At 42.6% G+C, this 15857-nt stretch overlaps 1 protein-coding gene across 1 annotated transcript in view; it reads left to right on the top strand.

Moving 5' to 3' along the window:
* The window catches only part of unc80 (unc-80 homolog (C. elegans)), a 535199-nt gene that overhangs the window by 344988 nt on the left and 174354 nt on the right, over positions 1 to 15857 (top strand). The window contains exons 38-42 of the mRNA XM_078551715.1: positions 2376 to 2462; positions 2832 to 3015; positions 3419 to 3513; positions 6537 to 6626; positions 8166 to 8267. Of these exons, the coding sequence (XP_078407841.1) occupies positions 2376 to 2462; positions 2832 to 3015; positions 3419 to 3513; positions 6537 to 6626; positions 8166 to 8267 (558 nt within the window). The remainder of the gene's footprint in view (positions 1 to 2375; positions 2463 to 2831; positions 3016 to 3418; positions 3514 to 6536; positions 6627 to 8165; positions 8268 to 15857) is intronic.

Below are 15857 nucleotides of genomic sequence, written 5' to 3'. Positions count from 1 at the left end.
TATTTCCATGTATGAGCTGTCTTCTGTAGACCCTTAGTCATGCCAAATATCTGGGTGGATCTTGCTCCTCTTGGGCTCCACTGGCACTTGCTCCTCGGGTTGATGGTCTTCCTAGAGTTGTGCCAATCAGTGACGGGCCTTTCTCCTCATTCTAACTGTAGCTATCAAAAAGGCAGTGTTGCCTGCAGCTTGTATTTTCCACTGCTCCTTTTACAGGGATACAGCTGAGCAATCATTGCTACTTCTCCTTGACTTGTCTCCCTTCATCTCCGAGTCAGGAATCCAGTCTCAAGCCCCTGACCTGCCGCTGGTCTAGACATGGCATCCCCCAGCCATCCCGTGCAGGTGATTAACATCCTGCAGGTCTACAGGTGGCTGAGCACCCACCTCAGACATGACAGTGCATTCACAATGAGGGTATTGATTAGGCTCAAAAGACCCATGTGCTTTATCCCTCGGTCAGGCTATTGTCGGTTCGCTTCTAGTAGCCTAGACAACAACTATTGATACCCAGTCCTTGTACTTATGTTATGACTTTAAACATGGCACCTTGTAAGCCACGACCAATACACTGGGAACATTGAGGCTTGTGGTGTCCATTTAGCTTCCATCCAGCAGTTGTGGCCCTTGATTGTTTGATCCTCCTTCCCATTTCACATACCTCCATGAGGATCAGATAACCATTAAGGCTTACTGCACTGCAGCATCAAAAATTAATGGATTCTCCCCTGAATGCGCACCATTAGTAAAAGAGCAAAGACCATCCATTGCGCATTAGACTCCCGAATCCAGCATTCAGCTGAGCCATGCTGTTCATGGTTTGAGCAGGAGGTTAATAGGGTGCCACTTCAATCGGCCCATAAAAGTTGTGCTGGACTCCTCCCACACGCCTTGAGACCCCTCCCATCCCAGTTTTTTCAAGTTTGTTTTCCCAGCTGCATCATTGATCACTGAATGTGAACATGGTGCTCATCACATTTGTAAGTGCAATTAGCTTCCAACCTCCCCCTGTCACCCACCAAGTTCTCCCCATCCTTCTACATGGTCATTGCCTCCTAATTCATATTCCTCCTATAACTGTCCAGCTTCCCTCTATTTACCCTTGACTCCATCCTTGTACACATTGATATCCCTGTCCTCCCTCCTGAAACCTTCAATGTTGATGTCGCCATGCCCTTTGTCAATCTGACCCCTCCCCTTCTCAAGGCCAGAAGCACTCTTACTTTTTAAGACCCTCCCACTATCATGAAACCATCCAATGCAGCAGCCCCTGCCATGAGTTTTCAGCTACTGACATACAGAATACAGATGCCTCCCCTAGTCATCTACAATGACTAGAGCACCAGGATCAAAGGCCTTAGTTGACTGACCATGCCCTACACACCATTCTGTGCACGACTGTCACTGCCCAGAGATGCCTTCCCATGCCCAAGACTGGGACCAAGTCATGCATGCCATGCAGAGCACTCTAACATGGCCCATATAGCCCCAAACAGTCTCTGAAATATGTCCCCGACCCGCCTCGGCCCCAGGACTGCCTCTGAACCTTCCCCATACAGCCTTTTCGCTTTTGCCCACAGTCTTTCGCCCTTCCCCTCTGCTCCTTGAACACCCAAACCCTGTCTCCATCTCACCGTCCCCTCTCGTCATTCCCCTCCCCCACCCCCCCGTCTCCATCTCACCCTCCGTCTTCTCTCTCCCCCCCACCCCTACCCCTGCATCCTTCTCACCCCTCCCCACTGGTCATGCCTCCCGTGCCCAGCCTTGGTGCAGCTTGTGCTATAGACACCAAATACTTAGCAGTGATGGTATTAAAGGAAGGTGAAAGCAGCGTCCACTGACCTCCAAGCCATGAAAGTGAAGCTCACCAATTATATATAGTCATAAAACAGAACATTCTAATTATCTGCTGGTGGACACTTAATTTGGAGGGAGAACATGATTCTGGTGAGATGGCCTTTTAATGAGTATTCATGAGACAAATTAATACAAATGTGACATAGCTCAGCGGGAAATTCGATCCACCTTTTAAACCTTGAAAGTCGTGAGAACAAAATTCCAAACTATTTTTTCACTGGCAAAAAACTGATTTTTTCATTCATGTCAAATTTAGTGCCTTTGCTCGCCACGATTCCCACCACAGGCTGGAGTGGAAAATTCCACCTATTAACAAAATCTAACACCCATACAGTTTCTAATTATAATGAGTAGACTGCTGTAATAGTGCTAACAAACCATTTATTTAAATGAAGCCATGTGATATAATTTTGTAAAATCTTTGTGCTATTTCAGTTAAGTAATTTTAAATGATTATTAAATTGCAGAATTAAAAAAGCTTCTAGCTTTTTTGTTATGTCACACTTTTTCTTTTGTAGGATGAACTGATTTATATGCTGCGAAAACTTCTGTTAAATATTGGGGATATGCCTGCTCAGACCTCCCATATTCTCTTTAACTACCTGGTAAGCATTACCAGTGCCTTGCCTCACATAAATGGTGTTACCTATCCATATTGAATAATAAAACACTTTGCAAATAAAAGCTACCAAACAGTGGATGACTGCTACTCTAGCTGCAAACATCTTCATGATAGAACTAATTGAAAAACACGGAATTTTGCAAGAAAACTGCAAATCGCATTTTAAATTGCTTTAAGTTGTTTTTACCAATTGCCTGTAAAAGCACTAGTACAATTTTGGTGTGTGGGGATGGGGCAAGAGATGAGCCTTGGACATATGTTGGACGCACTCTAATTTTGGATATGCAGACTACTATAAAAGAACAATACTAAGATACACCGGCAGTTTTCAGCATTTCCTGTTGCATTTCAGGTTGGCCTGATCATGTACTTTGTACGCACACCTTGTGAATGGGGCATGGATGCAATCTCGGCCACTGTTACCTTTCTTTGGGAGGTTGTAGGTTACGTGGAAGGACTTTTCTTCAAAGATCTAAAACAGACAATGAAAAAAGAACAGTGTGAAGTCAAACTGTTGGTTACAGCCTCTATGCCAGGTAGGAGCACAACTAGTTACTAAAGGCTGGCAGTCAAATATGGTGTATTTCTAGATCCATATTCCTGCTTATTTCCAATAATGATCAATTATGTTTCACCATTTCTGTAAATCTATTAAAATTATCGAAAGAAGTGTCTATTTGTTGCATGATGGAAACTAGCAGCATCTCTGTTAGAACTGGGGTGTTGAAAGAGCATTGGGTCAATAAAAAATGCCACATAAAATTTTGTAGTGACATAAATCACTGTGCGATTGTAGGCACAAAATCACATAAGTGGTAAATGTACCATGCAAAAAGCTTATGAGTTTAATCTGTCATTTTGCCTCAGTGGCTAATTAAGAAATGTTAACATAATCTGTTTAGAGAACAGTTTAGATGAAGGGCCTCTTTATTACCCCAGGAACAAAGACTTTAGTTGTCCATGGACAAAATGAATGTGATATTCCAACGCAACTTCCTGTGCATGAGGACACACAGTTTGAAGCTGTTCTTAAGGTAAGGGAACATAATTTATTTTTCTGAGTAATTTGCTTATCTCAGGTGACTTAACGTACTATTATTTTTCGGTGGAGTTCAGCTTGCGTTGCATAAATGTAAGGTTTATATGTGTATGCCATATAGTGAATACCTGTTTTGTGTTTGTCCTGTATAAATATATTATGATACTCCATTGAATGTATGCTCCTTAATATGTTTACTTCATTTAAATTAATACACCTTTTATATATAGATCTATTTCAATACATGTATGTTAATTATTTACTTTTTATAGGCAAATGCCTTATTTATGTCAATATTTATCAGCCATTCATTTCTACTCTGTCAAATGTTTAGTTAGAACAGTTGTGTTTAGTTTGTATTTTTGTGCTTTATGTATTACGTAATCACCACAAAAAAACCACAATTTCCACCTCTGTAAAGGTTAATACATATTATTTGTCCAGTAATGTATTTTAATGAATGAAAAATTGTGGCTCCTATCCACTGCACAACCAATGGTCAAGGCTTCCTGCCAACAGCATGAAATTGTAATAATTACACCCTATTCCCTCATCTAAAATAATCAATTCAGTATTCATTATTACAAATCACAAAGAATTCACTAAATACATGTTTTCTAATTAACATAATTGAGCCATCTAGAACACTACCAATGTTATAAAACAACATTTGCTAGCTAAAGTTTTGATTCTGTAAAGTCTGCCCATTATCTTGGAATTATACAGCACAGAAGGAGGCCATTCAGCCTGCCATGATTGTGCTGGCTCACTGCAAGAGCAGTTCACCTAGTGCCACTCTCTCGCCTTTTCCCCTTAGCCCTGAAAATTTTTCCTTTACAGATAATGATCAAATTCACGTTTGAAAGCCATGATTAAATCCACCTCCACCAGACTGTCAGACAGTGCATTCCAGGTCCTAAACTCTCGCTGCATAAAAAAATGTCGCCATTGCTTCTTCTGCCAATTACCTTAAATCTGATCCTTCTTGTCCTTGATCCTCCCACCAATGGGAACAGTTTCTACCTATCTACTCTGTCCAGTCCCCTCATGATCTTGAATACCTGTATCAAATCTCCTCTCAACCATCTCTTCTATAAGGAAAACAGTCCCGCTTCTCCAATCGATCTACGGAACTGAAGTTCCTCATGCCCAGGACCAATCTCATGAATCTTTTCTGCACTCCCTCTGACACCTTCACATCTTTTCGAAAGTGTAGTGCCCAGAGCTACATAAAATACTCCAGCTGAGGCTGAACTAGTATTTTATACATAACATCATTTGTACTTTATGCCCCTTTTATAGCCCAGGATATTGTATGCTTTATTAACTGCTCTCTATCCTGTCCTGCCACTTTCAAATATTTGTACAAATATACATCCAGGTCTCTCTGCTCCTTCATCCCCCTTTAGATTGTGCCCTTTGTTTTATATTGTCTCTTCACATTATTCCTACAAGAATGAATCATTTCACACATCTCCACATTAAATTTTATCTGCCACTAGCCCACACAGTTCACCAACCTGTCCTTTGAAGTTTATCCTCCTCCCGGTTCAAATGCTTCCAAGTTGTGTGGCGCCTGCAAATTTTAAAATGGCGTCCTGTGCACCAAAGTCTAGTTCATTGTTGTTATAATGTTACTTCTATCAGACCATAAAAGAATCGTAGCAACATGCCATATTAATAGCACATATCATACCCTATCAGTGAATTGTATTAATTGCTCTGCTGATTTTTTTCAGCAGAACTGAAGCAAGAAATATGTCAGCCACCCATTTTTCCATTGTCTCCATTTCCTACCAGTGACAAATGAAGTAAAATATTCCTGTTCACATAGAGATGGTTACACTTTAATATCCAAATGACAGAAAATTACCTGCAGTGCATTTTCAGTCATTTGTGTCGTAGCTATGTTGAATGCCAGAAATACCTATTTGTCTCTGGTATCTAGCAATCCTATAGGATCATGGAATAGCACAGCATGGGAGGCCATTTACCTATCTAGTCTGTACTGGCTCTTTTGAAAAGTAATTCAGTTGATCCCACTCCCTGCTCTTCCCCATATTGTTGCAATTTTTTCTCCCCCAAATATTCATCCAATTTCTTTTTGAAAGTGACTATTGAATCTGTTTTGAACCCTTATCAGGCAATGCACATAAATCATAACCACTCGTTACACAAAAAGGTTTTTTTGCCTCACGTCGACTCTGGGTTTTTTTGCCAATCACCTTCTGTGTAACAGAGAGAAGATTTCAATTTTAAAGGACCAGACAGTCCATTAAATCAATCTTTCTGCATTTGATTGCATGCACTAAGATTTTTAAAAACTTTAAACATTTTATTGTTAGTCAAGAGTTCATTGGTGACATAATGCTGCAAGAGTTGTCAGAGGCCTGCTTGACCCTTCCACTCCTTCAGCAGAAGAGACCAGAGAGCCTGCTAAAATTATTTAAGTGACTCTGGGCCGGGAAATCAATAGAGGTTGGGGATATATCTTTGTGACAAGCAGGAGTCCTGCCATGTCACAAACATGCCCAGTTCCACAGTACCAGAAAATTATACCCAATTTATACATAATCCATGCTGACATTAAAAGCACTATAAGTTTAAGAAAAGGTGTTTTTGTACTATAAATTTCTATCAGCTCTCAGTGCATTCATTTTTTAAAGACCCATGACCACACAGAGATTATCATTCCTTGGCACAGCAGAGCCTGTGCATTTTTGTGCAACTGAATGACTAAACCAGATAAAATGTACCCATGACTATTTTGTATATTTGATATATTTTTATTTTCACTCATTTTAGTATATAGGATACATTACTTGTCACGAAATCCATTCCTTGGCCATTGCATGTATATTACAGAATATTTGATATACTCGTGGGCTGTTATGTGTTTCTCACATAAATCAGTCAAATTAACATGGCAACATGTTTTAGAAGGGATTCACTGTATTCTGTTTGTCTCTGAATTCAATAGGTTCTAATTGCTGAAGTTGCCACATTATTTCTTTTTAGGAATGCTTGGAATTTTTTAATATTCCTGAAGCTCAGTCAAACCACTACTTTTTGATGGATAAACGTTGGAACCTGATACATTATGCTAAAGTAAGACATTGATCTATTGAACATCACTAAGGTCAGATGCTATTGTACTGATTATTTTATAGGAGAAACATTGAAAACAGAAAAATGAGTTTAAAACGTTATAAATTGAAACATTTCACATTGTTATAATATGCTCCCTATGTGTTAGAAGGTTTATTTGAGAAAGGGAAATTTGACATTATTATGTCCGCTTTGACATAACAATGACAAATTTGGCAATGGGAAGCCTGATGCTGATTTGGGCCCCATTGGGCCACTGCTACATTTGACATAATCTTTCTCTAAGCAGCCACTTCTAGACTAATCACAAAATTTGTTTAAACTAACCAGAGACTGCTGAAGGCTGCAGGAAAGTTTTTTGAAACTTAATTTACTATGCAGGTAGGTGCAGCAAGAGGTTTCCCCCTCCCTGCTGATCGAACTCTGCCGCCACCCTGCTGATCGAACCCCCACCTTCCACCCTTGGGCCTCGGCTATCATCAGAGCCAACTGAAATCAGGCATGTCCTGACTGATGAGCTGGGTTAGGGTGCCCACAGGTCAATGTATTTATGATGGTGAGGCCCGAGGCCCAATTTAGGATTCTCCTTGACCCTTCTGTTCTGGTGCGCCCAAGGCCACCATATGTTTTGTGCAACAGAATAATGATTTAGAATCTTCTGTTGAGTTTTTTTACGTACTCTACTTTTCTCCTTTCCCATCCTGACCAGTGCTCCAGAACTTCAACCAATAGCTATTCTGTGATGTCTGTGAGACTAGGCAGTGAGTATCAGCAGGATATTGATCCATGGGGCATCATTCTTCCATAAGACGTAGGAGCAGAAGTAGGCTATTCAGCCCATCGAGTCTGCTCTGCCATTTAATGAGATCATGGCTGATCTGATAATTCTCAACCCCACTTTCCTGCCTTTTCCCCATAACCCTTGATTCTTCATCTGTGCCTTTCAGTAGTTGTCACTGAACAATTAGAAGCAAAAATATTGATTGCTCTTTTCCCCCTTCCCTAGGCTGGGGACACAAAGTCAACTTCTAAACTGAAAAGAAGGATTGCAATTATAGAGTACCTTATCATGTCTCTCAAAAATATCTCTCTGTGTTTCATGTACTGCAAATTCCTTGCAAGTACAGTGATTGTTATATTGTAGCCACTTTGCCCACAGAAAGATTTACAAACAAAAATGAGATGTATGACCTGTTAATCTTTTATTTTTGGTGTTTTTTGAGGGAGGATTGTTGACTAAAACATTGGGAAAGCCCTATTAAATTCAAATAGATGGATCAGTCCTTATTTTAACACCCCACTGATGGAATTCACCTTTGAAAATGTAATTGTTTCCCAATGCTGGATTGGCGTGTTGCTTCAGATTAGATGCTAAATATGATGTGGTCTTGGGTTCACTTGTAGCCCAGCTGAGGTAAGATAAATCAGCACAGGCGAGGGATATTCCTGGAGTGTATGGCTCAAATCTTCACCATGCACTGGATATAGTTATTAGTCTATTAATTTGCCCTGAATGTTATGGCTTGTCTCTTTTTACAGACTTATGTGCGAGATATTTATCCATTTCGGCGATCGGTCTCACCACAGCTGAATCTTGTCCATATGCTTCCTGCAAAAGGGCAAGAATTGATCCAGAAACAGGTAAGGAGAGAAGTGTTTGAGGCTTAACCTACAGACCTTTGTACTTAGACTTTTTCCTGTTGAAATATATTCATACAGAATATATGCTATTTATTTAAACACAACTGTTGAAGATAGAGATCTTTTAGAGGAGGACTGCCTTCTGTGATGCTCCTCAGTGGCAAATAATTGTGATATATCTGCAAGGTGGTGCAGTCAAGTTTCAGACTGCAATTAATAACTGCTGTCCCCATATGTACTCTGCTGTCAGGTTGCCACAGGTGTTCTTGCTGCAGAGGTACAGTTTTACACCTGCCTCTTCACTGACCCAATATCATTTCCAGGTAGGAGTGCCATAGGTGGGAGAAATGGCTGAATGCCATCTTGGTGTGTGTGACCAAATGGGCAAAACTTTTTCTGTGATTACTCTGGCATGCCTTCTTTTTTGCAGTACCATATAAGATGTGACAGGTTAATTCTGAAGAATCTTCCAGTGTTAACAGTTATAGACAATCACATATCATGGGTAATGCCACCAAGGGTGTGCTGGCAGAATCTGCTTTGAGAAGGTGAGCCTCAACTAACACATCTGCCAGAGTGAGGAGCACGTCTCCCTGCAGATGTAGGTTTGCAAGAATGCCTGGAGAAAATAAAGGAGAAGAAAAGAGAGTTTTAAGCCTCTGCTGTCTGAATAACTATTTAGGCTGCATTATAGTTGTTGTGGAATCACATTGTAATCAATTGTTTCTTGCAGCTACCAGCTATTTAGGAAAAAAAAGCTTTTAAATTGCCAGCTTGCTGCACAATCTTGGTGTGCTTGAAGGCACAAGTTTCTAATGGCTCTTGTGTCTTCTCAAGCTACATGTTGGGGAAATACCATCATTGTAGTATAAGGGTCTGGCACATGCAGGGCTAATGTGGGACTGACTACAGTATAGAATCTTTCTTTCACAGAATCTTTACAGTGCAGAAGGAGGCCATTTGGCCCACCGAGTCTGCACTGGCTCTCTGAAAGAGCCTAGTCCCACTCCCCTGCCTTATCCCCATAGCCTTGCACATTCTTTCTTTTCAGATAGAAATCCAATTCCCTTTTGAATACCTCAATCAAACCTGCCTCCACAACCCTCTTGGGAAGTTTGTTCTAGACCCCAATCACCATCTGGGTGAAAGTTTTTTCCTCACATCACATTTACCCCTTTTGCCAATTATTTTGAATCTATACACTCTTGTTCTTGATGCTCTCTCGAGTGGGAACAATTTCTCACTATTTACCCTGTTCATACCCCTCAGGACCTTGAATACCTCTATCAAGTCTCCTCTCAGCCTTCTTTTCTGCAAGGAAAACAGTCCCAACATCTCCAATCTATCCTCATAACTACAGTTCTTTCTCCCTAGAATCATTCTTGTGAAACTCCTCTGTACTCTCTCCAGTGCCTTCACATCCTTCCTCAATTATGGAGCCAGAACTGGACACAGTACTCCAGATGAGGCCTAACACAAGTTCAACATGACCCCCTTACTCAATGCCCCTATTAATAAAGCCCAAGATACTATATGCTTTATTAACTGCTCTCTCAACATGCTCTGCCATCTTCAATGACTAATGTACATGTGCACCGAGGTTCATCTGTTCCAGCACCTCCTTTAGAGTTTCTCCCTTTGTTTTATATTGTCTCACCACATTCTTCCTGCCAAAATGAATCACTTCACACTTCTCTGCATTGAACTTCATCTGCCACTTGGCTGCCCAATCCATCAACATGTCTATGTCCTTTTGAAGTTCAAGACTCCGCTCATTACAGTTGACATTTCCAATCTTCGTATCATCTGCAAATTATGAAATCATGCCCTGAACACCACAGTCTAGGTCATTAATATGTATCAGGAAGAACAAGAGACCCAACACTGACCCTTGGGGAACTCCACTACAAAATTTCCCATAACTACTTATCACTCTCTGTTTCCTGTCACTCAGCCAATTTCTTATCCAAGTGCCTACTTACCTTTTTTACTATGAGCTAGAGTTTTGCTGACAAGTCTGGCACTGTGTGGCACTGTATCAAATGCCTTTAGAAAATCCCTATATATACCACAACAGCATCGCCCTTATCAGCCTTCTCTGTTACCTCCTCAAAAAACTCTGCAAGTTAGTTAAACATGATTTTCGATTAATGAATCCATGCTGGCTTTCCTTAATTATCCTGCACTGGTTGAAGTGATTGTTGATTTTGTCCCAAACTATAGTTTTCAGAAGTTTCCCTGAGGTCAAACTGACTGGTCTGTAGTTGCCTGCTTTATCCTTGCACCCCTTTTTGAACAAGGGTGTAACATTCACAATTCTCCAGTCCTCTGGCACCTCCCCTGTGTCTAAGGAAGCCTGGAAGATTATCACTCGTGCATCAGCAATTTCTACTCTCACTTCCCTGAGTACCCTTGGATGCATTGCATCTGGTCCTTGTACCTTACCTATTTTAAGTACATATGCCCTTTCTAATGCATCCTCCTTCTCAACTGTAAATTCTTCTAGTGTACCAATTACCTTCTCTCTCACCTTGGCCTGGATAGCATCTTCTTCCTTTGTAAAGACAGATGCAAAGAACTCGTTTAGTACCTCCACTATTTCTCCTGCCTCCATGTGCCCCTTTTATCCCTAATTGGCCCTACTCTTTCTTTTATCACCCTTTTATTATTTGTATGCTTAGAGAAGACTTTGGGGTTCCCTTTTATGTTAGTTGCCAGTCTCTTTTCATGCTCACTCCTTGCTTTTATTATTAGCTTTTTCACTTTCCCGCTAGTCCTTCTGTATTCAGCCTGGATACCAGTGCCACCCACACAGTAATGTAAGAAGGCACATGACCCAGACCCAGGGTCAGTGTGGTATTGAACAAAGATGTGTTAAGACCTAGGCATGGAGATAGCCCCTTAGCCTGTACTCTTTACTGTATATATGTATATGGTTACAAGTAGTTAGTAAAGACTTGCTGTTCACATTCAGAAGACTATGAAGACTTCTTTAACAGAGACATTATGTAACCAACACCATCCCAACATGGTGTCAGGTCAGGATCAAAAACCCTCAACCTCACAAAAGTGCTGAAAAACTAAGCAAAGGAAAAAAGCTTTGACAGAAATTCTGACCTGGAAGAAGTTCCCAGCCAAAGCCGAAGACATTGAGAAAATTTGCCAGAAAGAGCTCTAGAGAAAAGAGCCTGGAAACTAAAGGCAGAGATTTTACTGCAGCAGAAGACTCCATAGAATCTCCTTTGGAAGTCCAGTTTCAGCATGCAGAGTCCAGAGCCTGCAAGGGTGAGCTAAATCTTTTTAAGTTCCAAGCTGCAGCTAGTCCTGAGAGTCCCCTTTCACTAACCCAGAGTCAGAAGCACCGTTTGAATGAAACCCGCTGCTAAACTTGATCCCTGACTCCAAGCCTCAACACATGGCCTCCGCGTTCAAAAGAGAAAAAAGTTATTAATGAAATTACTCAGCCCCTCAGGAACATTGCGACCGTCCGATTTGTAAAACAGCAAGCCTGCATTGAATTTAAATGCCTCTCTGCTCATAACAGTGAATCACTGAATGAAATAAATCGGCAGGCAGCCAACCCATGCAGCCATTGTTAAAGATTTTTCTTCAAGAAGCACACTGCCACCATTTTGTGGAGCCTGCCAAAACTAGCAAGCATGGGAAATCCTTTGTACTGCAGTGAACAGCGACACCATCTTGAAGGCCTGTAAACTTTAAAAGCTGCACCCACACTTGAAACCACATCTTTAACATGGATCACCATTCCACACTTTCAACTCCACTTGGACTCCCCCAAGGCCCAGACCAGTTGCAAAATTTAGGTCTCTGAAGGAAAATATTTTTAAGATATAGCATCACTTCTGGTTTAAATAAAAGTCAGAAGAAGAGCAAATAAACACACTTCTTTACTCAATAAGACCAATTACAGATGGCACCATTGCACAACAGGATATTAATGAGTCGTCCATCAAATTTGATGAGATTTTAAAATTTTTTGAAATTTATTTCAACCTGTGATCCAACAAAATATTGGAGAGGGCTAAATTCAGTAAGAGAGTCCAACTGCCTGTGGAACCTATTGATTACTTCATAAATGATCTCTACAGGATGGCAGAGAGGTGTCAATATGGAGATTTAAAGTCTGAACTCAACAGAGACAGAATAGTGGTGGATTTTGCAAATGATTTACTCTCTGACTTCCTACAAGCGAAAGATGGTCTAACTCTAGTCAAGGCAATCCAGCTTTCTCAGCCAGGTGAGCAACACAGGAAAATTGCAAGGGGAGAGAATACAACATGGGGCAAAAGCCAACCCTCAGTCTAGCTTATCAGATCACAAAAATGCAGGGACAATCCAAGTCAGGGAAAACAATTCCTAAACCACCCAGCAGAGTGACCTTACCAGCGCTGTGGTGCAAGGTGCCCTTGCAGGAGAGATCAGTGTCCTGTAATACAGCCGATGCTTCCACTGCAACAGGCACGGTCACTTTGGTAAACTGTGCAAGTCTAAACCCCAGCACCACACAGATAACTCAAAGGTCATCCACAAGGTTGAGGTCGAAAACCCTGAAGACACACAGCCATGCTTCTTGGGTGAGGTCAAAGTTTATGGTTCTTCACTTTGGAATGCTGACATCTTGGTAAAAGGTCATCTAACAAATTTTAAATTAGATTCAGATGCCAGTGTGACAGTCCAGTCAGACAAGGAACCATGGCTCAAAGACCTCTAGCTTCGAACAACAGAACACTTTATGGAGCAGGGGGAGTCGGACTCCTGATCATCAGCATGATCCTGGAACCACTGAGGCATGGCAGCAAACAGATCTTTGAGCTGAAGCACGTCATCCATTAGCAGCCTTTCTCTCTCTTGAGCAGGGATTTCTGCGCAGCCTTGGATCTCCTCCAGACAGAGGAGGATGTCAAGACTACCACTGCCGTTAGCCAACCAGAACAGCACAGTCCTGAGTACTCAAATACTAAAGAATATTCAAACCCAAATTTCACCTTCTATCTCTCTTTGCGGAGCAGGTTTGTCCATTTTCACTCCAGGTCTCAGAACGTCCCCAGTCGTCAGACCAACCTACCGCCCACAAGATTACCATGACGCCTGCAGTGAAAGCAATACCAGAGAATAATCAGCAGTCTCAGAAGCCTCTACCTCTAACTATGACAATGGTACAACTAGTCGACATGGCAACCACTGTGCACACTCTGCAACTTCCAGCCAGCACGCCACAACCACAAGGAATGCTGCAGCCTGGTAGCAGTCTCTCACCGTTGACAAGAAAAAGCAAAGGTGAGCGTACAACTAACCCCTCTTCTCACCACAGGAAGGCCGTTCCTCAGCCTCAGAGGGCTTTGAGATGGTCCACGTGGAGAAAGAAGAAGAAAAAGCAATGCCAAAGAGACCAACACCATATTCGTCCAAAAAATGATCAAGAGTAACAGCAACCATGGATCAACACAACAGCTGAACTGACCAGGAGTGGTTCAACATAAAGCAATGGAAGAAAAGAATGAAAGCATACCCAATGGCAATCGCAGCCCTGTCACATCTGTCCATGACAGTATGCATAGGAGTGACCACTGCACAGTCATTGTGGAGACAAAGTCCCGCCTTCACATTGAGGATAACCTCCATCATGTTGTGTGGCACTACCACCGTGATAAATGGGATAGATTTCGAACAGATCTAGCAACTCAAGACTGGGCATCCATGAGGCGCTGTGGGCCATCAGCAGCAGCAGAATTGTACTCAAACACACTCTGTAACCTCATGGCCCGGCATATCCCCCACTCTAACATTACCATCAAGCCAGGGGATCAACCCTGGTTCAATGAAGAGTGCAGGGGGGCATGCCAGGAGCAGCAACAGGCATACCTAAAAATGAGGTGTCAACCTGATGAAGCTATAAAACAGGACTACTTGTATGCCAAATAGCATAAGCAGCAAATGATAGACAGAGCTAAATGACCCCACAACCAACGGATCAAATCTAAGCTCTGCAGTCCTGCCACATCCAGTCGTGAATAGTGGTGGACAATTAAACAACTCACTGGAGGAGGTGGCTCCACAAATATCCCCATCCTCAATGATGGAGGAGCCCAGCACAGCAGTGCAAAAGATAAGGCTGAAGCATTCGCAACAATCTTCAGCCAGAAGTGCCAAGTGGATGATCCATCTCGGCCTCCTCCGGAAGCCCCCAGCATCACAGATGCCGGTCTTCAGCCAATTCGATTCACTCCATGCAATATCAAGAAACGGCTGAAGGCACTGGATACTGCAAAGGCTATAGGCCCTGACAACATTCCGGCAATAGCTCTGAAGACTTGTGCTGCAGAACTTGCTGCGCCCCTAGCCAAGCTGTTCCAGTACAGCTACAACACTGGCATCTACCCGGCTATGTGGAAAACTGCCCAGATACGCCCTGTACACAAAAAGCAGGACAAATCCAACCCGGCCAATTACAGCCCCATTAGTCCACTCTCCATCATCAGTAAAGTAGTGGAAGGGGTCATCAACAGTGCTATCAAGCACCACTTGCTTAGCAATAACCTGCTCACTGATGCCCAGTTGGGGTTCCACCAGAGCCACTCAGCTCCTGACCTCATTACAGCCTTGGCTTATCGTGGACAAAAGAGCTGAACTCCCGAGGTGTGGTGAGAGTGACTGCACTTGACATCAAGGCAGCATTTGATTGAATGTGGCATCAAGGAGCCCTAGCAAAACTGTAGTCAATGGGAATCAGGGGGAAAACTCTCCACTGGTTGGAGTCATACCTAGCACAAAGGAAGATGGTTGTGGTTGTTGGAGGTCAGTCATCTCAGTTCCAGGACATCACTGCAGGAGTTTCTCAGGTAGTGTCCTAAGCCCAACCATCTTCAGCTGCTTCATCAATGACCTTCCTTCCTCTTAAGGTCAGAAGTGGGGATGTTCACTGATGATTGCACAATGTTCAGCACCATTCATGCCTCCTCAGATACTGAAGCAGTCCATGTCCAAATGCAGCAAGACCTGGACAATATCCAGGCTTGGGCTGACAAGTGGCAAGTAACTTTCACACCACACAAGTGTCAGGCAATGACCAACTCCAACAAGAGAGAATCCAACCATCGCCCCTTGATGTTTAGTGGCATTAGCGTCACTGAATCCCCCACTATCAGCATCCTGGGGGTTACCATTGACCAGAAACTGAACTGGACCAGCCATATAAATACTGTGGCTACAAGAGCAGGTCAGAGGCTCGGAATCATGCGACGAATAAGTCACCTCCTGACTCCCCAAAGCCAGTTCACCATCTACAAGGCACAAGGCGGGAGTGTGATGGAATACTCCCCACTTGCCTGGATGAGTGCAGCTCCTACAACACTGAAGGAGCTGGACACCATCCAGGACAAAGCAGTCTGCTTGATTGGACCCACATCCACAAACATTCACTCCCTCCACGACCAACGCACAGTAGCAGCAGTATGTATCATCTACAAAATGCACTGCAGGAATTCACCAAGGCTCCTTGGACAGCGCCTTCTAAATCCACGACCACTACCGCCTAGAAGGACAAGGGCAGCAGATAGATGGGAATACCAC

This window comes from Cetorhinus maximus, chromosome 11 (genome assembly GCF_964194155.1).
Source record: "Cetorhinus maximus chromosome 11, sCetMax3.hap1.1, whole genome shotgun sequence".
Lineage (NCBI taxonomy): Eukaryota > Metazoa > Chordata > Chondrichthyes > Lamniformes > Cetorhinidae > Cetorhinus > Cetorhinus maximus.
The sequence above is the reverse complement of the archived record's forward strand: the minus strand, read 5'-3'. Positions and strand labels throughout refer to the sequence as shown.